At 37.2% G+C, this 22,630-nt stretch overlaps 1 protein-coding gene across 3 annotated transcripts; it reads left to right on the top strand.

Moving 5' to 3' along the window:
• The first annotated feature begins 4,993 nt into the window (after window positions 1-4,993).
• LOC122062370 (O-fucosyltransferase 9-like) lies at window positions 4,994-22,390 on the top strand. 3 transcript variants are annotated; one of them, XM_042625957.1, is made up of 10 exons: window positions 4,994-5,934; window positions 9,912-9,984; window positions 12,505-12,581; window positions 14,786-14,874; window positions 17,011-17,160; window positions 18,124-18,328; window positions 18,429-18,596; window positions 19,590-19,757; window positions 19,956-20,158; window positions 21,992-22,390. In XM_042625957.1, the coding sequence occupies exons 1-10, from the start codon at window positions 5,521-5,523 to the stop codon at window positions 22,152-22,154; spliced, it is 1,710 nt and encodes a 569-aa protein (XP_042481891.1). In that variant the 5' UTR covers window positions 4,994-5,520; the 3' UTR covers window positions 22,155-22,390. The 3 variants fall into 3 exon arrangements, with proteins under 3 accessions (XP_042481891.1, XP_042481889.1, XP_042481890.1); XM_042625955.1 differs by having other exon boundaries at window positions 4,995-5,934; window positions 16,963-17,160; XM_042625956.1 differs by having other exon boundaries at window positions 4,997-5,934; window positions 16,963-17,160; window positions 19,968-20,158.
• Window positions 22,391-22,630: the final 240 nt, after the last annotated feature.

Raw genomic sequence — 22,630 nt, 5'->3', positions numbered from 1 at the left:
CCTTTAATTTCACCCGTTTCGGCCTGTGCTTTATGAATTGTTTCGGCACAAATTAAGAAACAGTCTGTCCAACTCATAAATGTTTGGGAGTTGACGTTCTATGATTTAAAAAAAATGAATGACTTGTCATTAAATCATTAGAAAAAAACTATCATTATCTTACATATCTTTCGAGTACATATGTGAAATTATAATATTTATTCGCATTAGAAAACAAACGTACTATACTAAAAAGGTAAAAAAATTAAGGTTACAAATTATTTGACACTTTGAGGGGTGTCGATAAGAAAACCCCATCAGATAATGAAATCAAGATCGGTGGAAAATGTTGGACTATTCCATAGGAATTAATTTCCTAAATAAGTTATTTAGGTCCCTTGCAGTCCAAGTACTACTAGTCCATTTCATCATATGCATGAGGATGACATAGCTTCTCTAAAATGTATACCAAATAGGGGTTCTGAAGATTCTGAACATAGTTGTAGCTAACGAATTAAGGAAATGTTTGGGGTGCTACTCTAGCTCGGCCCCATCTTGAACCCCAGTTAAGAAACCTAAACCACCAATTCAAGTTCAGCCCATCCAGCCCAATCAAATCTTCCTGGGCCTGAATATTATTGCCCAAAACAATTAGGGCCTGTTCGAAGAGAGGGTTTTGGATGGGGTGGGGTTTTAGGGGTGGGATTATTGTATTTCTAACCCCAAGGAATTGCGAGATGTTTGTTTAATGGGTTGGGAGTGATAGTAGACAATCCTTGCAAAACATGTTCTTCCACCCCACCTTTTCCAGGGTGGAAATGTGGAATTTGCCAACGGTTACTCTCTTATCTTCTTCAACGCTTTTTGTATTTTTTTCGACAGCTGTTGCAGAGACTAGTGTTAGGATTTTCACTAGACGAAAAATATTAGGCGAGATATTGCTCCTCTCCTCGGTTCAATTTATTTAAAGCCACACTACCCTCTTGTATTCTCTTCATTTCTTTTCCACTATGGTAATACCATATCCATCACATGATTATTTCCTTGCGCTATCCTCTTGTTTTCGTTTGTGTGTGTGATTGTAGTATGTGGATAAGAAGAAGATCATTGATATAATCCTATCTTTTCTTGGGGGAAAGAGGAGCGGGAACTCCCTTAATCCAAATCAAGATGGGAAGAAAGTGTTTACATCTAATGGGTTTCATTCTAGGGTCAAAACAAATTCGTTGCTGCAAGGGTTAGCTTTCATTGAAGCTAAAAACTGAAGAGAATAAATAGGTTTTTCCCATCTCTCTCCCTTTCTCCTCAATCTTGTTCTCGAACCATTCCGCCCAATCAAACGAGGCTAGGTGGGATGCTATAATTACATTTTCATTCCTATCATTCACCCCATTACAATGTGGGTCTCATACATCAGGTTATCCCACCCCATAATCCCTTCTAAACAAACGGCCTTAATGGGTAAATAGAAAAGTTTGAAGCCTATATTGAATATGGAAGTATAGACTAGTATAGACTGCTTTTTTTTTTTGGTAAAAACTAGTATAGACTGCTTACCATCGTAGAACATAAAATCTTTATCATCGTAGCCACATTAAATCTAAATCTTTCTTTATGCTTTCGACGATTGGACTGTTTGGACATGTATAATATTACATGGAATAACAGAAATTGAATATGTAGCCCAAAGCCTCAGCCCTAATCGTTCATGGCTCAACTTTGGGCTAGGATTTCTTCAACCCTAGCGTGGCCTCTGGGCTGAAAATCCCAACCCCAAGCTTGGACAAAAATGGGTCCGGCTAGGGCATTTCAAGTTCAAATTGCAATCATAGTAAATGTGGACTCTTGCAGCTTACTTCTATCACGTGGTATATCGAATGGAGTTGAAATACCAATGGGGCTGGTAGCCTAGTGGTGAAAATGCCCTCAACCCATCACCGCTCAAGTCGGCTAGTTGTGGATTCGAGTCTTGGCATCCCCATTATTGCCCATTGGTTCTGCGAAAGCTCTGCTTGCTATACAGGGACTATGATCACTACCATAGAGCACCCTTTTTTCCATTACAAAAAAAAAAAAAGAATGGAGTTAAAATTATGTGGATAAAAAAAAATCCCAAAGTCCTCTACTCATGTGTCATGTTAAGTTGAAATGGAGATTTACGAGGCAAATGAAGCATTAAAAATTTATAGATTGCCATGAGTGCATGAATATTAGAGGGTATGACATTACATGGTATGCTTGAATTTGCATATAAAATTTTAGATGTGATCAACAATATCATCCTTCTTTGTGGTAGAACTAGGGTGGATTTTTATTTATTATTTTTGGTGTTGGATCGGGTATCCAAGAGCAACATGGGGTTGGGTTAGAAACATAGTAGTTAAAATGCGAATGACAAAAAACACTTGTTTGATGCGACATGTTTAAAATAACATAAAATTCAAATAAAATTGGCAAAAGTATGGTCGAACATTTCTAGAATGACAAAAGAATGAAGACAGATGGTATGAGTTTTAAATCTTTAATATAAGAAAAAAAATAATGAGAGAATATTTTCTGTCTAGAAACATAACCCTGTAACAACGCATGGGCCAATGGAAAGGGGCGTCAAATCCAAAACTGAATCTACATAACTGGTCAGACCAAACAAAAAATAGTCTAGACCAAACCGAACTAAAGCTTTATTGGGATGGTTTCAGTTTGGGATATTGTAACCACCATAACAAATCAAATAGCACCAGAAAACCGAATGGACTCAAAACCAAACCAGATCGACTCAAAACCTGGACTGAAATCGAAACCAAGCTGATAAGGACGAAACAGCCCAAAATTCATTAAAAATAAAAGGAAAATTTATCACGCCACCCCCTGGAGAATGCTACAATAACAAGACCACCCCCTCTGTTTCACCAAATTATTCTCAGACCCCCTATCATCAGTCAAAGTTAAGTCAAGAGGTAAAATGACCGTTATAACCTTTTCACTAAAACAATCATGGTTAAGTCAAGAGGTAAAATGATCACTGTACCCTTTTCACTAAAACTCACATGGTTAAAGCAAGAGGTAAAATGACCATTATACCCTTTAAGCAACTTGGAGTTCACTTTGACGAAATCGTCATTTCAAAAAACGAGGAAGAACCGAGCATAGCAGTGAAGAGCTGTAGACAGAAATAATGGCTGCCAAAGTTATGGATTTTCCAGTGAAGAACCGTTCGGTACTGCTTCTCGGACGTCTCAAAATCTTGGAAAAGGAAAGTTTTTCGCTATCAGATGCTCTGTTTCGGTCGCCCCAGGCACCACGACCGTCTCTGGTAAATCTAACTCTTGGTAACCCTCATCTACTTTTTCCACTTCAATTTTTGCTGCTTAATTTTGCAATTTGTTCTTCCTCCCACCCCACACTTCTTCGTTAATTTCAAAGCTGGTAGATTTTCAAGTGTAGAATGCTGATATGCCTTTTTTTTTTTTTTTTCAAAGATTGATTTTCACTTCGTTTCTATGCCGCTATTTTCATGGATTCCAAAAGGCGATGCCGTTGTAGTTCGTCACTGATGCCATCGTTGGTCATCGTTGATGCTGTTGCCACTACTCTGAATAATCGCCGATGGTTCAAATCTTTGGGAGAAAGGTAAATTAGGTCTTGGAATGAGTGAAAAGAATAGTAAATTATTATAAGGGTATTTTATGTACTTCATATTTAATTAGGGTATTTTGGTATTTAAAATAAAATAGAGTTGCTGTAAAGTATATTCCTTAACTGTGACTGATGGTAGGGGTCACCAATGGGGTTGGGTTTATCCTGGGGGCTATGATCACTACCATGGAACACCATTTTTTCTTAAAAAAAAAAAAAAAAAAACTGATGGTGGAGAGTCTGAGAATAATTTGGTGAAACAGAGGAGGTGGTTTTATCATTGTGATATTATCCAAGGGGTGGCATGGTAAATTTCCCAAAACAAAAATAAAATTTTGCATAGTTATGTATAAATTTATTTACCCAAAAAAAAAGTATAAATTTGTATGAAAAATTAAACTCAAATCACATAAAAAACTGAAATAAACCTGATTACAAACCGATATAAAAAACTGAAGCCAAATTAAAACCAAATCATATTGAAATCAAAATTTTCTTATTAGTTTGATTTCAATTTCATCATTTCCACACTATAACTGATTTAACTCGAACCAAAACCAATCCGAACCAATCTATTGCCAATTTACATAAAAACATCAAGAGGGTAAATATTATTTACCTTCGGGGTAGTCATTTCGCGGCCCCACTTTTCCACGTATAACATCTTTCCAACAACAATGTGCAGACATAAATTGTGGGACCAACATGTTTTAACTAACTATGGTTAAAAATGACTACCTATGGTTCAATGGTCCGACCAGCTCTATATCGGGTAAATATAATTTACCTTCGGGGTAGTCATTTCGCGGCCCCACTTTTCCACGTATAACATCTTTCCAACAACAATGGGCAGACATAAATTGTGGGACCAACATGTTTTAACTAACTATGGTTAAAAATGACTACCTATGGTTCAATGGTCCGACCAGCTCTATATCGTCAACGTCTCCTTTATATTTTTATATTTGGGTAAAGCTTCTCCTTTATTCTTTTTTCGGTAATGCCCCTCCTTTATTCAAAAGTTTTTTTTTTTTGCTAAGGAATCCTTTATGCAAAAGTGATAAATGAGCATTTCAGCATCACATGAGGTTAGCCATGAATCGGAAGGCACTAAGGCTTCATGCGCAGTGACACATCCCATGTTCAACCGTTTGATTGATCATTTTCATCTAACACGTGTGAGCAGCCCCTGTCAGTTCCCTAAATCACCGATCAATCTGTCGGGCCCCACCCAAGAATCCTTTCCCTATCTCCACATTTAATCGACTTTTAACACTTCACGAGTTGCTAAGCTGGCAACCTGTGACTGGTGGAAAAGCTCTTTCTCTGTCTACTCAACTCACTCTCTCTCTCTCAACTCAAAATTTTCAGCCAGGTTCACACACACTCTCTCTCTCTCTCTCTCTCTCTAGTCCTCAAGAAAACACAAAAACTCATTTTCTGCAATTATTCATTTGCGTTCAATTCAATCCCAAATCCCATCCCAAATCCCAAATCCCAATCACAGTTCATTAATTCCATCCATCCCCTCTATCCGTCCCCAGCTGCACGAATCGATCAATACGCACACACGCGAAGCTTCTCTCTTCTGTACTGTAATTAATAAACTTTTTTTAATGGTTTTGCTTCGTCGTTGTGCGTCTGAAGTGAAGCTCTGAGCTTTTCTCTGCAAGCTGAACTTGGGTTTCTTGTTCTGCTACAGCCATTGCTGGTTTTGTATGCTTCTTTTACTTATATCTGCTAACTGGGTTGACTGGAGAGCCTTTTTTCACTTCTGTTGGTTCTTGAAAATGTGGGTTTTGTTTGATTGGTGGTTGTCGTGTAAGAACTGGAGAAAGAACCATCAGAATCAGATCTCGGTGATTTTTGCTTAGTTTTTAGGGGAAGAGCCTCCCCACCAGCACAATGCATGGGTACAGCAGGCTTGGCAGTGGGAGGCCTTCTTTGCCGGCGTCTCCATCGACAGTTACACCGACCGCCTCAGCGTCTCCTCCGTTGTCGCCAAGATTACGCCATTGCCGCAACAAGAACACTGGATTTGGTACTCGTGTCCTGAAGCCGCAGGAGTCATTTTGGGGGTGGTTCGCTTACGTTTTTTTTTCCACTGTTCTTCGCAGACGAGGCATTCTGCTTTTTGCTCCGTTCATGTACATTTTAGGGATGTTGATGTATATGGGTTCTTTGAGTTTTGAAGATTCAACTGGGGGACTTGTGGTTGATCAGTCTCCACCTCCTCCTGGTTCAACTTATCGTAGTCCTCAGGTTTTTGAGAAGCTCTGGCCGTTTATGCAGCTTGATGGCAACCGTAGCTCCAATGCGGTAAGTATTTTACTTCTGCTCTGTGTAAAGTGATGCTGTGATGGGTATTTTACAACTCAGGTTTTTTTTTTTTGCAATTCAAGATGGCCTAGCTTTTGGAGAAGTACTTTTAGTTGTATGTGAAAGAAGAATTTTATGGAGTAGAAAGGTATATAACACAGAGAAGTCGCGTAATTCATGTGTCCTAGCCTGTAGTTGAAATTTTTTGTGAACTTCAATTATTCTTCTAGTCAAGATTGGGGTTTTCATCTATTGGGGATTACTAGTTGATTAATTTTTAGCTTTTCTGCTTTTGGATATGTTTTCAAAATGTCGAATTTGTTAATCCACTCATCAAATAGAAAAGGAGGATTCCTGGGATCTATGTGGGAGATAAGTTAGAGATAGGTGTCCTTTATTAAGAGCATAGTGTCAATATGATGCGAAGAAGTAGTGGAAATGGTATGTCTGCATGTTCTTCTTTCCCATCAACTATAAGAGTCACAGGAAGTATATGACCAGTGATAATAGGAGAAGTCGAATTAGGGAGATAAAAACCAGGCACCTAAATAATCAGTTTGCATCAAGGTGGTAGAGGTTAATCAATTCAACTCCTGCTTTTTCAGAGACTCATAGGTGCTGGGCTCAACCCCCAAGCCCCTGGCGCCAAAACCCCCTCCCCCCCCAATTTCTCGGTACTAATTCCAGTCAGTAATGAATTAATCCATGAAAGGGGTCAAATCAAGCAAACTGATTCTTCATACTGTGGAAGAGACAAATATTGTGTGTTGCATAGATCACATTGATCCAAGAATGGTTTGGAAGCTCGCCTGAGGGCAGAGTGTTTGCATGAGCCATGAGCACTGTCTTTGGGTAGATTACTTCCTCTTTTCGAAGGGGAAGGATTCAAGTTGGTCATCCGCAGCTATTTATGTTGCTAGAGGATTGAATTGTTGATGTTCCTAATTTTTTGAAGTGGCTAAGAGTATCTGGAATTGTTATTGGGACTGTCTGGATTTAAATTTGCGGAACCAGCTCGACTGAAACTGATCTGTACTAGGCTTGTGATAGGAAAACCATCCTCTTTGATATTTAAATGGGGCCTCTGGATGAAAGTAATGGAATTCTTGTTCGATGAAGAGTTGAGAGGTCTTGCCGGAATATGTGCTGGCATTGTAGCTTACTTGATGGATTTAGCATTTACTGGGATTTTTTATTATTTATTTTTTAACTACTAAGGGGCTGTTGGCGTTAGAAGATCAGACTTTGTGCTTGATTGGGATCTTTGAAATTTTACTGACCTCATTGTATAGGATTAAGATGATATTGTAGTGTCCTTGGCCCCTTGCAAATATGACTATTGAATGAATGTCATAGAATCAACGGCTGGTCCTTCTCTGGACCATGGTCATGCAGTTAGCACCCTTGAAGGCACTGCCAGTGTGATTCAGGAATTGAAAATTTCCAGACGAGTTGTCATCTTGGATGGAAAAGGATCTACTTATCTGAAGGTATGTTATGTCACTCTATTCTTCATGGACATCGGAGTTAAGGTTCTTGAACAACACCTCAATTTTTTTTTGTGGAGAGAGGTGAATGAATGTGCGGCTTGGAACAAAGTTTTCCTTCCAAACATGTGTGGAGCTTTCTGTAAGACCTTTCGACACTATAAACAAGGCTTTCTTGTTTAATTGGCTATGGAGAATTTTGTTTTGGAAGGAGGAGAATAGCTTATGGCATATACTGGTGCTTACAGAGTTGGAGTCCTGATAGCTGGGTGTGAGTGAGTGTAGTGTCTCTTATGGTGTTGGAATCTGAAAGGTATCATTAAAGTAGCTGACAGTGAAAGCCTCCCACCTTTTCCCCCTTCTCATTGCATCTCTTCCAGATTGTCGAGGTGTTGCCCAGGGGCCCTTTTCTGGAAGGGCCCCTTGGATGCCTAGGAGACACCTTGATTTTCCCTCCTCTAACACCTAGGATTGCCCAGATGCCATGACAACTATGATTGGTACTGACAGGGAAGCTAAGAAAGCAGATCAAATGGACTTGAATATGAAGATAATGGTTTGGGTCCTGAAGGGAAGAAGAGAATTTATTGATTTAGTCCATTCACTTGTCAGTCTCCTTGCTTCTTTGGGGTTATACTTCAGCCTACCACAGAAGTCGTCATTTGTGGAGTAGGAATTCTGCATGAATGTATTTGTATATTCATTCTCTCTGTTTAATGAGGATATTCAAAGTCATCACTTCAAAATTTGGAGTTTATTCTCAGGTATGTCCCCACTTGTCTTTTGTGCAAAGTTGCTTGATAAGATAACTAATGTTGTTCTTTTGCAAAGAAGAAGAGAGTTAGTACCCTTGTCACCCATTGCTTGCTATCCGGGGAAGGGAAGGCATGGTTCAACAATTCAACCGAAATTTGACCATTTCGACCGTATCGAGGGAGACCAATACAAAATGCACTGGTACTTATAAAAGCCCCCAATTTCGACACATTTCAACCATTTCGACCATTTCGACCGAAATATTGACCATTTCAATGGGTTCAACCATTTTGGTCTAACTAGCCCCTTATAAAAAGCGAAACAAGCCCATTTTGTAAAAATCGACTTTTCTCCCCCTATTTTGACTGTAAGAGGTGGGAAACATAGGAAATCAACCAAGAAATTGAAATTTCTCCATCAATCTTTCATTTTACACTTGAATCTTACACAACCAAAAGTACATCCACCTATAGAAAGGTTCTTGGAGTAAAAAGCTAAACCACATTTCCCTAAATATCATTTTTTTGTACAATGTACTTGTAAATATAGTAGAATGATTCAATTTTTATCATTTGTTTTGCATCCTCTACATTATGTTTTGTTTGTTTTAATCATGTATTTTCCATTTTTAGTTAATAACTTGTATATGTAGTAGTAGTACAACTTCAGTCCATGTACACGAGCAAACTTGGGTCAACACCACAGGTATCACTTTATCACTTTAGGTGTTTTTTTTTTCATGAAACTAATTCTTTGAATTGGTTGGAAATGTAAAAAATAGGATGAACACAAAAAATCAGACAAAAGAAATCCAGTTTGAGGGTGGAAACCCATTGTAGGAAAATGTCCCTGGTTTTCGACTGAAATTTTGGTCTCAACTAGGGTCGAAACCCGATAAGTTGAACCTTGAGGGAAGGGTAGTGGATAGGACCTACTTCTTATGCTTTCTTAAGATTTCTTTGGTCTTCCCAAAAATCATTTAGGTCTGATTTGTGGTAAGTATACAACAAATTTTGGAGGATGGGCCAGAATCTGGGGATATCACCACATGCTGTATATTGTTGTGTTTGGAAAGAGAAGGGAAGTAGGATTTTTACTATGAGTTTGCAAATATCACATTAGTCATTGCTAGAGTGGTTGATCTCTTTGCAGACATCATTCTCAGTAGGAAAAAAAAAATGAGAGCGCGTTCCTGGTAAGAGGCATTCATGCTGTTGTTGAACATTTTTGCGGGTAGCTAATATTGATAAGTTGAAGGGAAGGTGGTTGAAATGGTTTAAATGACCTGTGGAGTATCAAGGGAAGACATGGATGGCCTCAGTTTACAACAAATATTACTTATTTTGATGCAGGCACATGATTCTTGTTCTTTGACTTTGCATAGTAGGTAAAATGCTTCTGGTTGTCATCCATTCATGGACCCAAGGTCTACAGTACGGTTCACTAGTCAACAATATAATTAAAATATTTGTGACATTTTGAGTTTTTTTTTTGTTGAAATTTCTCTTATAGTCTCTTGGGACAATATAAGGACAATGCCAATTTTTTTTCTTTATTGAAAATGGTCCCATCATTTATTTAGATTACTAATTTGATTCTTTTATTTTGGCTTATGCTCTCTGTTTAACTATTACTTGGAGTTCCGTAGGTGAATCATCATTACATGAGTAGTTTTTATTTAGATTCCTATTGTCACAATGAAGAAGGAATGAAACTATCATTGAAATTGTGCAGTTAATGACGACATGGCATCCAAAATCACGTCAAAGATGGAAACCATGTGTAAACAGAAGTTTTTCTCAAGCAGGTTTGAGTTTCACATCTAATATTTGGAGTTAACCTAAGGTTGACTTTGCCTCAATCCATAAATATTGGGAAAAATGTTTTTGTGGGAGAATGTGGCCCCTGCACCCAGGCACCGGGGGGAGGGGAATGACCAGCCCGCCCCTCATGAAATGGAAAATGACATTTCTGTGGATGATTCCTCGTGTACTCCCGTTCCCTTTCGCATGTGCAGGAACCGCACTCCTCCATAGGAAACGTTTCCCCATAAATATTTTAGGCAGCATACCTCCATGATCTTAATCATTTTATGTCCATTGTTGTCTTCAAAGTGTTTGAGACATAAGTTGCTACTTCAACATTTATGCATATCTTTGTTTAATCTTGGTTGTTTTTGATTTCTTGTATTATATGGAAGAGAAACTTCCAACCAATCTCTCCATTTATTGGAAAGGATTGCATATGGAAATGATAAGTTGGATAAAAAACTTAAGCACTTCGTATTTTAAATTCTTATTATTACTGTTAGTTTTTGTTAGCTAGTGGGTTATAATAACCCTCCCCAGACCCCGCAGTGGCGGGAGCCTCATGCACTGGGTACACCCTTCTTCAGTATTACTTTTAGTTTTTTTTAGCTACGTCACTTTATTCCTTAGTGGTTGCATGATTTCTCCAATTATTTCTTGTATGCTAAATTTATAGCTGCACAGATATTTGTCTACCTGTTAGGCATTAATAAAATGATTTGGTAGGCTGCAGGCCTAGTCATGGATTTGGGATTTGTAGTGTGTGTGGTGTCTGTAAATGCTGGATAAACTTTGGATGGGGGTAGTATGATTAGACTTTCAGGCAAGGGCAATTAGAGAAAGGAATTTGGTTATCTGAATGGCTACAATCTGGACTTAGTTAACAAGGCTAGAAGGATTCCGAGAAAAGACTATCAGTACCTTTGTCGGTTCATTTTATTATGAATTTTTTGCTGAAGATTTGAAGGCAATGGTATACCTATGAAATTTGCAGAGCAGCTCCTCCAACAAAGTAGAAATTTTTGCTGGGGTTGTGGCACTTGAAAAAGTATGGATGTAGGACCACCAACAAGGATAAGATTATAAATCGGGAGATTTTGCATCCTATGCATAGAGGATTGATAATGGATTTAGTCCGAAACTCTGACCTAGTAGGTAGCATGCCTTATGTAACTGTTACTGTTAGTAGACAGAACTCACAAACAATAAATTCTAAAGTTCAAGAAACAAGAAAATCCATATCCGTCAAACCCAAAAAAGGGTGTACACGTGCACAAGGCTCCAGCCACTGTGGGGTCTGGGGAGCATCATAATGTATGCAGCCTTACCCTCTGGTTCGTGAAGGGGCTGTTTCCCGAATCAAAACCACGATCACTAGGTCACATTGGAGCAACCTTACCGTTGCGCTGATGTCCTCTCTCTCCATATCTATCAACCCCAAAAAATGACAATAAAATCCATTAGTTAGCTTCAGTCAAGCTGAACCGGAGACTTCAATTTGCAACATTATATGCTGAAAACAGACAAGATGTGAGATCCAAGTCATCAAAGAAGTTGGGGCTACAGAATCCTCTCACAGAGCTGATGAATAAAAATTGATTAGTTGAAAGTAGATTAATTCCCTATAATCTGCAATTTTAATGTGTTAAACTCTTGTAAGGGCTTTGAAACACCAAACTTGAGACCAAATAGATAAGCTTAATTAGGTCTATGATGGGGTCACATCAAACTGTTTCATTTTTTTACTAGAGAACTTTGAAATCTTTCCAAAGGCAAGCTAGTATCCAACAATCATGAAACTTAAGGGTTTGGTAGAAGACTCGTAGAACACCTAATTCTTGAAAGTTTCTGCTCGGTCAGAAATGTTTCTCTGGGGTCTTTAGAATCTGAAACAAGAGTACCTAGGGTCTGCCCAACCCCGTGTATCTCAATAATTATGTTCATAATATCAGAAACTGAACTTTTTTTTGGCAACAAGGAGTTTGGTTGATTCTTACTGCAATAGGTCACTAACAGGAAACAGCCATAGCTAACTTAGTTTCAGTAACTAAAACCAAATGAAAAAGCAGTAACTAGTATAACTACTAGATAAAATCTCTAGTGCCAGTATAGTAGCAGGGAAATTCGAGTCGAGACCCATTGAAATTCTCTGTTTTGCTACCTTGGGTAATAATACTAGTCACTGCTCTAAAATTAGTGAAAAAACTTGAGGAGCATAAACTGAGGCAAATTTGTCTCCCACGTACACATCACATCAGCTATAGTTAAAGTTCTACTCTCAAGCTCATTATGGGGATTTAGCTCTGCATGATATGAATGGAACTTATTATGTTTTGGTAGCATGTAGTTGCAGTAGTAGCTGGAATATTTATTGTAATTTTATCAAGCCTGCAGTTGGAGCTGGAATATTGACTGTAATTGACATTCATGCTTCTGAATACCTTCACTGTAATAAGTCAAATAATTATTTTTGTTTTATTCTCTTAATTTTTAAGGAAGTTTTATTTTTCTGGTTTTAGGTTTCTCAGAATTGCCAAGATCAAATGGCTTCCTCATTATTGAAGCAAATGGTGGTTTAAATCAACAACGCCTATCTGTATGTTCTTTTAATTATAAAATGGGTGTTTGGATTTTGATCTTCGGTTGCTCTGTCTCTAGTATTTAATTGTCCCCATTTCTGATTTTTGTTTTGAAGTTATTTTATGTTTTCCACTAAATGGTTGATACTAGGGGCCATTGCTTTGAATAATGGTTGAAGGTTCGGGCTGCCTGGGCAAATGCCTGGGTTTGAGTCTTGGGGGCAGCCACTTCGTGCAAAAATGCCAAAGGTTAGGACCAACTCCAAACTCACCCCTCCAAGGACCACCCCGAACAGGAAAAACCAGCATTGAGTGATGGCTCTTCTTACGATATGGTTGATACTATAAGATAGCTTTTGTACAGAAACTGCAGGAGAGTACTAGAATTCCTGTCAGGTTATTGTGTTTTTAGTCTTTTGACCATGGTTAGAATTTCCATTTTGCGACCAATAAGATGATTTTCTGTTTTTCATATCACCAGTTGTGAGATGCCTGCAGTGGCATTCTTTTGTTGTTAAGAGTTTCCTCTATATTTCTTCAGTCTATTCGTATTAAATCAAGCAGTAATCCATACAATGTGCATATTAAGCGAGACAATAGTGAAGCCCATGAAAACATATGCAGTAACAAGCATGAATATGCATTGAGTGGAGTATGAACCATTTGTAATGGAGATAATGCTATGGAAGGCTCTGGGGATGTGAATAGACAGAAGCAACATTTGACATTTTTGAGTGGGAAACAGAAGGTGCATGTTAGTCCAAAGAGATAATGGAGATGACTCAGTACTCACAAATACTTAGATGAGGGTAAGGAGGCCAAGGCAGACGAGAAAAAGAATATAGGAAGCATTACAAGAGAGAATGAAAAGCATGTACTTGACTATTGAAGATGAGATGGATGAGCATGGAGATTTTGAGTAGGTGGTCAGTGGACAAAATCTACAGCTCTCCTGCCCCTGATTCTATCTATCCGATCGTGCGTTGCTGTTTGTGTAATTCTATAAATCTAAATTAGTCCACCTGCATAGTATTTTTCCATACTGATCCTTCTCATCGTCTGGATCATCTCTCAGATCTATCTGTTCATCCTTCTAATTGTTTCCCATAATGGATTCCTATGCCTTGGCCTTGTTACCTGCATCATCACTATTATCTATTATCTATCTCAGGATACTAGTGCACCTTTTACTTACCCACCTAAATGTGACAAGTATTTCTTCAATCTAGTCATAACCCCCACCCCCCCAAAAACCCAAGAATAAAAAAAAAAAAAAAAAAAAAAGAAGAAAAAAGAAAAAGAGAAACTGTATAACATGATGTGCATTGCAAGAAATGATAAATTCATCTGTATATGCATTCAATCTTATTACACACACACACAAAAAAAAAAAAATTCTATGACATGATGTGCATTGCAAGAGATGATAAATTTATCTGTATATGCATTCAATCTTTAAATATATATCAATTTATTTTAAATTCTCATAGAAGAAACCAAATTCCTTATTCTATAAGATGTAAAAAAAGACCTTTATGTAGCTGACCTTTGACAGACCAGTCTGTGCGTATGTATACATTTTAGTTCTTCAGTATGTTGATGGTTGATCTCAATATTTCAAGTTTTGCATTTAAAAATGGTTTAAATCTATCCAAAACACCATTAAATTAAACAGTCTTTGGAACATTTCGATTGGTCTAGCATATCCCAACCTATGGGTTTTTTTGCACAAAGTCGTATGGAAGTGGATGCGAATAATCCTACTTCTATCAGAGCTCTCACTCTCTCTCTCTATCTCTGTGTGTGAGTCTTCCCCACCTCCCCAACCCAAGTTTGATTTGTAAAAAAAAAGGGTTTGAAGTGGAAAAAGAGCCCACCAAAGGGCTCAGTTTTTTCTTCCCTCGAGCTCAATTTCAAATTTCAGAGTTGAGTGGGATTTGTCACATCATCTGATAATCGACATATGATTGTTCAATGTTGAGTAATGTCATAGAGTTGCATCTTATACTAACCTTTAAATCCACGGTCTGGTATCTTTGATATGTTATGCACTTATTGGGGTCATCTCCACTTGAATTGGTGCATTCAAGTTAAATACTTGAAATTTGTTGAAATAAATCCAGCCTAGCCAATATGGATTTTCTTATACCATATGAGTTTCCAAAATTGGATATTATCCAAGAACATCCAGTTCATTGAACATATGTTGTGTTTAATACAGATATGTGATGCAGTGGCTGTGGCGGGGTTACTGAATGCTACACTTGTTACTCCAATGTTTCATTTGAATAGTGTTTGGCAGGATTCCAGGTGGGACTTAATGCTAGTTTTGTTTTGTATTTTTTTGCACTTGTTTTATGCTCATCTCTTTTACTATAAGGCCATAATAAAATTTCAACTATATCATGATGTACTTAGCTGAAGACTCGAGGATCTTCTTGCTCTACCCACATTCCAACATAATTCTGAGTTTTATGCAGGCTGATAAATTCAAATTTTAGTTATTGATTGCTGCCATGTGGCTAAAATAGAAATTCTGTTGTCATCTACTTGATTTTGTCAAAACCAATCAATTACAAAATATTGGCTTATACATTTTTAGTGCAGTGATGAAACTTGAAGGGTACTAGGGTTGGTCAATTTGGTAGAACTTCCAGCCTGGTCCTGGTAGAGATATCCAATCAAACTAGCTATCTATGATGTGGAAAGCACATTCTGCTATTTCTTTTTTGTTTATTGTTTTGGACTGGTTTTTTTAAAGAGGAGAGAAGTTTCTTCTCTAGCTTCTATCCCTCCCTAACATATCTCCCTGTCTATAATGAATAATCTGTATGTCCCTTTTGTGCACCAAATGTCCGGAAAACAACTCTCTCTTTCTCTCTGCCACCTGCCTGCAGCACTGACAAGGACTTTTGAGAGCATATACCTTTTGTCTGTAGACTCTTGAGAGGGCTGCATCCTGGTAATACATCAGGGTTTGATGATTAGTGGTAGCTATTAATTATACGAATGTAAAATGATCAATGAATTATAATTGTCATTGGTTTCTTAAAATGATCTTGTGTACTCCAGACGTAGAAATCTGCTGAAACAAACTGCCTGCAACATATAATATCTAGGATTTTGAATCTGGTATCCAGTGGGTGCCTGGGTGGTTTGATGTGGTGCTACACTATATTTTTTCTGTGACTTGGCTGCTTTCTGAACAATAGGTAGGTGCTTCTAGTGAGACCAACATATGACATCTGGTATTTAGCATGTGGTATCCTGTAGAACCTATACATGGGTTTAAAGCTCGGTACTGTAGCCTGGATAGTTCATGGGCAATCACAATGATCGAGATCAGTGGGTCGGATGACCCAGGTAGGAAGGAAAAAATACTTAGATAATGTGGATTGCTGATCCAGTCTCATCCCAAATCAGTATTCTTCTGGACGAATATAGATCCCGGATTGAGTGATCTGGACATATCATTATTCCACATTACTAAACCTTTAATAAGACTTCTATCATGTTAAAATAGTGCAATGGTAATACTGTTTATAGATCTGTATATGGTTTATGCTATTTGCATACATCATAGATTGGGATATTTCTTTTCACTTTTGCCTTTTCTTTTCTCTGTCCTTGCTTGGATCCATGTAGCTGACCCCATTAAGTTGGGATAAGGCTTTGTTGTTGTTGTATATAGTAGGATATTTCTGCGTACATATATTGATGGCATTATGGCAGCTTTTTATTTTTGTTTTTATTATTTTTTCTGTAGTGTCTCATTTCATTGTGGTGGGCAAGGATCCATGTAGCCGACCCATTTAATTGGGATAAGGCTGAGCTGTTGTATTTAATGATCTGGACATTCTAATACTGAGTTAGCATGATCCTGGGTTTGATTGCTTGCTAGGCCATGATTGTCCATTGAATTTTTGAATTACTTTTAAAGTGATTTGCTTATGTCTAAGTCAGGTCTAATAACAGTAAGACACATTTTGCAGCATTTGTAAGATTTATACCTAGGCATACTTTTTGGTAAAGGGATAAATATTCTGGATTTAATACTAAATAATATTAAGGTGCAATATCTAGTCTTTGTTTGTGTCCATTGCACTCTAGTGCTTTTTGTTTGAATAATATTTAATAATACAAACTAACAATACAATTTGTAGTTTCCCTTTGAGTAATACTGTGGGATTGTTAGGTTAGTTTGTCTTCTTTTTCCATGTTAGTCATGACAAACACAAGCTAACTAGTTGCTTTTGTTCTCTGATAAGTTCTAACTCACAATAAACATTGCATTCCTTTTTAATCTCTGGAAAACTTACTGTCATATTTCTACTGCTAAGTGTTGGAAACAATAACAGTTCTTTTTTTATTTTTTTAAATTATTTCAATTTTCTGCAGTAAGTTTGGGGATATATTTGATGAGGAGTTCTTTATATCCGCACTCAGAAATCATGTGAAAGTGATCAAAGAGGTTCCAGAAGATATACTTCAGCGGTTTGACAACAATATAAGCAACATCATAAATTTGAGAGTTAAAGCATGGTCTAGTCCAACTTACTATCTGGAAAAGGTGCTTCCAAAGTTGTTGCTGATGGGGTATAATATTCATTCCTTTCATTCTCATCGTTGTTTCTTGGTTTGAAACTTGACTTCATCTTGTAACAAATGATACTGGAAGTCATTGTAGCTAGTTCTAACCAACTGGCATCTTACTTATATTTGAAATTTTTTGGACAAGTGGTTTTCTTTTGGTTATTTAAGACTCAGTAAAAAATTTTAATGACAGCTTTAACACCATATGGTGTCGTAAATGTTATCCAAATCTTTAAAATCAAATTGGGGTTCAATACGGCACAGATTATATCCTGAGGGGAATTAAGTCTTTCTGACCCTTCATCTCTATTTTATTTTTACCTTATTGTCTATTCTGTTTAGGTTTACAGTCCTAAGATTCAGTACTGCCTAGATTATATTCTTTTTGAAGCTTCTGTTTGGATCCACACTGTGGATGTATTTGTTTCCATTTTTCATCCCCTTTTTCTCTTAACATATTTCTTCTTTGCTTAGAAAAGGAAAAGGAAAGGGAATAAAAGAAAAATTGTGTGAAGTGTCGCAACTCTTATTTAAGGGATTTATTTTCTTAAGTGCGAATACAACTAAACCTTAATAAGCCATCTCAAATATCAAGTTTTTGAGTGCTGAAGCTGCATCCTTTATTTCTAACCTCGATTTTGGTCAAGTATTTTTTTGGTTCCTTCCATAATTTTATTTTCTACTTTTCTCTTCCCTCATGACTGCTTGAAATGGTTTATTGCACATATTGATCATTGTGAATATTATCCTTGTTTGTATTATGTGTTTATTTGTACATTGCATAAAATATTTCAGTTATCCAACAAGTGTGCTCAGTTATTACTAATTGAAGAGTTCTAATTTTGTTTAATGTATTTTATTCTATTAATTGTAGACAACTTTTGAGTGCCTATTTCCTCTGTTGATAACTTGGTATTTTTTTGCTTCTATATAACTGCTATATGATTTTGACATTTTATGGTACAGGGCAGTACGTATTGCTCCCTTCTCAAATAGATTAGCTCATTCAGTGCCATCAAGTATCCAGGGCCTCAGATGTTTGGCTAATTTCGAAGCATTGAAGTTTTCAGAACCAATAAGGGCTTTGGCAGAGAGTATGGTTGATCGGATGGTTAAGAATAGCTCCATTAGTGGTGGAAAGTACATTTCTGTGCATCTTCGGTTTGAAAAGGTTTTATTTGTCTCGTTTACTTTAGAATGCTTTCTCCTGAATTCTTATTTGAAGTCATCTCCCACATCATTGCTGAATCTAGATCTTCTATTACTTAAAGGATATGGTTGCATTTTCATGCTGTACTTATGATGGTGGTTCGGAAGAGAAAGATGAAATGGATATTGCCAGAGAAAAAGGTTGGAGGGGAAAATTTAAAAAAACTGGTCGAATAATAAAGCCCGGTGCTATTCGGTTGGATGGGAAATGCCCATTAACTCCTATTGAGGTACACGTCTATTCAAATATGGTTCTTATGAATGTCAACATCAATCTTAAGGTTTAGTGAATTGTATTTAATTCAAAATTCTCGTTTTTAAGAGTCAAGTTCAAAATGTTTATTCTAGGAGAGATCTAGAATCCATATCAACAGAGTCCAGTTCAGTTTATTGTCTTTTTAATGTAATGGCATTTGATTGAGATATTTTGCTGCTTGAATGCCTGTGGTAATGTTTAAATGCCCCTGTTCTAGTGGATGCTTATTCCTTTGCAAATTAATTATGGTCAAACCCCATCCCTGTCAAAAAAAGGGGGGGGGGGATGGAGATAAACCTGGGGAATAAGAACTGTTGCAAATTGTGAAGCATGATCAGAATGCTAATGTATTAGCTACAATGTCAATTAGAATAGGGATAACTGTGATTTATTTATTCTTAGACCTGATTACTTCAGCCTCAGATGGACAAGTGATTCTTGTTTTCTTCCTAGAATACTGTTTCTATTGTTTGTTCAGATGGAGAGGATTTATTACTTCAATGGGGGTAGGGAAATTAGGGTTTATTGCCTTTGGAGGTTGTGTCCATTTATTGCAAGCTTTATTTTTCGGAACCTTTCAATATCCAATTTCTCTATGAAAGATCAGCTCTTAAAAAAATGATTTTTAATTTTGTAATATCATTAAGACAATCACAATTGACTGAACACACTTACTGCATATGAAAGGGGGATGAAGCACTTATGTGTTTAACCTTTACATGCAAATGTTCTCTGCAAGAAATTTTCCCACTTTTCATTCTCTCAACTGTTTTTTTTTTCCTCTCCAAGAAAAGGTATAGCAATATATTGTTTGTTCCATCCAGTTATCCTCTCTCTAAGTGCCTAAACTCATTATCAGAATCAAAGACAATGGGTTTTAGAATTACAGCTGTGAGATAACCACGGGATCTCTCTGTCATCAGTCCAATACTCAATGCTTACTGAACCAGTTTTCTTGTAATTGAAGGTGGGAATGATGCTTAGGGGCATGGGTTTCAACAATAATACCTCAGTATATGTCGCTGCTGGAAAAATCTATAAGGCAGAAAAGTATATGGCCCCCCTTCGACGGATGTTTCCACGTTTAGAAATGAAGGAAACTCTAGCCTCACCCGATGAACTTGCTCCATTTCAGGTATTGTGTTTGCTGTGATATATGCTGTGGCTTCAACATCAAGATTTAGAATTTTTCTTATCTGTGGATTTGATCACACTGGGGGTCGATCCACTTTTCTATCTCTGCTAGTTGAAAGGTTCTTCACATTGTTCCCTCCTTGCAGAATCTTGAATTATTTTAATACAGAGCAGGTAGATTGTTCTGTAATATTTGAAGTTTGTGATGCAGGGTCATTCATCAAGGCTGGCTGCTCTTGATTACACTCTGTGCCTTCATAGTGAGGTATTTGTCACAACTCAAGGTGGAAACTTTCCTCACTTCTTGATGGGTCACAGGCGCTTCCTTTATGGTGGACACGCAAAGACAATCAAACCTGATAAGAGGAAGTTAGCTCTGCTGTTTGACAGCCCAAATATCAGGTTAGATTTTATTAATAATGCTTTATGATCATCTTTCTCACTTCATTTCATTCAATTTTGATGGTATGCTTTGAGTGGCACATTCCAAATTTTGAAGACTTGTACTACTAAGATTTTCATGCTCTTTTATGATTACCGAGCTAGTTTGTTCTCTCATAATATATTGTATATGTTTTACTGAACATTTGAGTTAATCACATTTACATCTGAAAATTTCTTGGCAGTCTTCTTGGTTCGCTTTTTTCCCAACTTACGCGTTATTTTATTAGTGAAAGTAACCAAGTAATCAAGTTGCTTCTCCCCTTTCAATGTGGATAAAAAAATTTGAGGCAGTTGGTAGATACTGTGAGGGAAAAAAATAAAAAATAAAAAATAAAAAATGAAAAATGAAAAAATTACTATAAATGGCCCACAAACCCACAACTCCCCCACCCCCAACCAATAAAAAAGCTCATGATCATTTATGTAGGCCAAATCTCATGACAGCTCGTGTATGTAAATTCTTGATGATTAAGCCCAAGGTAGACCAGCCCCTCAGCATTGGCTAGTGGCCTGTGAGCTCTCAGCGTGGTTTTCTGAAACCCTTCACCAGAAGTTTTAAGTGACTCCTGTTAAGAAGAGAGCCCTTGGTTTTCCAATCCTCACACTGTAAAGGTTGAGGTCACAACTGCAAATAATATCAAGTCAAATTTTGGTCGTCACCCAACTTAGGCCCACAATTCTTGTATGTACCTAACACACATTAAGGCCCACAGACCGAGTGCAATTGCCCATTGACAGTGATCCTATAGCATGAAGCTGTGACCAAAATAAAACAGAAGTAAAAAGTGCACTTTACCTCGTAGTTGGTCAATGATTTCTTGCTTTGCTTTGATTGGGAGGATAATTTCCATGATGAGAGACAAGAGGTAAAAAATTCTTTCAAAGGAGCGGAATTAGGTGCAGAGCTATATGTGCTCTTGAAGAAACTCTAGGGAAAAAATTGGAGAAAATGTTCTCATAATCTCATTATTTAGTACCATGTGTATACATTTAGGCTGCGTTTGGTAGTCATCCGAAAAATGCTTCTGGCGTTTTTTCGTTTTACAGGAACAAGAAAACGGAATCTTCCGTATGGTGTTTACGGTTCGTTTTTCCCTCCTTTTTTTTTTTTTTAAATTTTTTTAAAACGAACCAGGTTAGAAAAAAAAAAAGCCAGAAATGAGAAATGTTGGTACCTGGTTCCAACATTTGAGTTTCGTTGCAAAACTGAATTTTGACAAACAAACGGAAAATTCTGGTCTTGACACGAAACGTCGTTTCTAGAACAGAATGACCAACCAAACACAGCCTTAGAATTGAAACTTTGTAAACGTCTAAGTTTTTGTTACGGATCAATGGTGACTCCTAACCTTACTCTTCAAAATACGCTCAATGGTGACTCCTAACCTTACTCTTCAAAATACGCTGTATGATGCTATTATTTCTTTCCCATGCTTGTTCTTGCTTTCCATTTGCCAAAGATGTTTTCATTAATCAAATAGACAGCTAGTACCTTATTATAGTCTGTCTTTAAAAGTTTGTGGCTGATTTGTAGTGGTGCGTCAGGTTTTCAGCCGGCACTTATTATAATTAGCCATTTAGCCATAACCCGTCAATCTTTTTTGCATGGATCCTTGCGATTGTCCTTACTTGGAATCTCCATGTAGTTGGGATAAGGTTTCGGATGTTATTGTTTGTTGTTGTTGCTTATTCTTACTTTCAGTTAGCATTATGAGCTCTTAGATTTTTGTCATCTTGTACAAAACAACCTATGACCTGCAAGAGAATCTCAACTTAGTGTTCTTGTGGCAGATGGGAAAACTTCAAGAGCCAGATGCACGAAATGCTTCGTCATAGTGATTTGAAGGGCAGTGATGTGAGAAAACCGAGTAGCTCACTCTACACCTTCCCAATGCCAGATTGCATGTGTAAAACAGGAACAAGAACCGTGGAAAGTAACACGACGATTTTTTAAATCGGAAGAGATACATCATACAATGCCTAGATTTCTTTTTTGGTGTAAGTTTGTAGCATCCATCAGCCCCATTTGGTTGTCAAATTCTTTGTTTTTTTTCTCCCTCCCTCTTGTCTTCACAATTGGAAGAGGGAAGCATTGTTAGTGTTTTCATTCTATTGTCTTTGGATATTGTAATTTGATTATTCATTGTATATGATACAGCTACATATTAATATGATAAAAATTCTTTGTAATGTCTACTCCATAAAACAGTGAGGGGAATAACTCATTTCCTTCTATTAAATGTATTTTTAAGTTTTCTTATATGACTATTTTTGTGAGAGAGTTTGTTAGCATTCCAGAGGATCTGCTTGTGAAGAATTCTGCTAATTGAAGCACAAGTTCAATTTGTTATAATTGAACCTATCAGTGAAGTTCTGGTTTACGGTTTGGTTCAAAGCAAAACTGAAACCAAAATAAATCGGTACATTTTA

The sequence above is a fragment of the Macadamia integrifolia genome, unplaced genomic scaffold, assembly GCF_013358625.1.
Source record: "Macadamia integrifolia cultivar HAES 741 unplaced genomic scaffold, SCU_Mint_v3 scaffold1006, whole genome shotgun sequence".
Taxonomy (NCBI): Eukaryota; Viridiplantae; Streptophyta; class Magnoliopsida; order Proteales; family Proteaceae; genus Macadamia; species Macadamia integrifolia.
This window is presented reverse-complemented; position numbering and strand designations above follow the sequence as displayed.

Bases quoted from the DNA above. Each gene is read 5' to 3' on its own strand.
- LOC122062370 (XM_042625955.1), top strand. From the start codon at position 5,521: ATGCATGGGTACAGCAGGCTTGGCAGTGGGAGGCCTTCTTTGCCGGCG. The intron at 19,758-19,955 runs GTATTGTGTTTG...TAATATTTGAAG, and splicing joins ATGAACTTGCTCCATTTCAG to TTTGTGATGCAGGGTCATTC. The intron at 20,159-21,991 runs GTTAGATTTTAT...TTCTTGTGGCAG, and splicing joins TTTGACAGCCCAAATATCAG to ATGGGAAAACTTCAAGAGCC.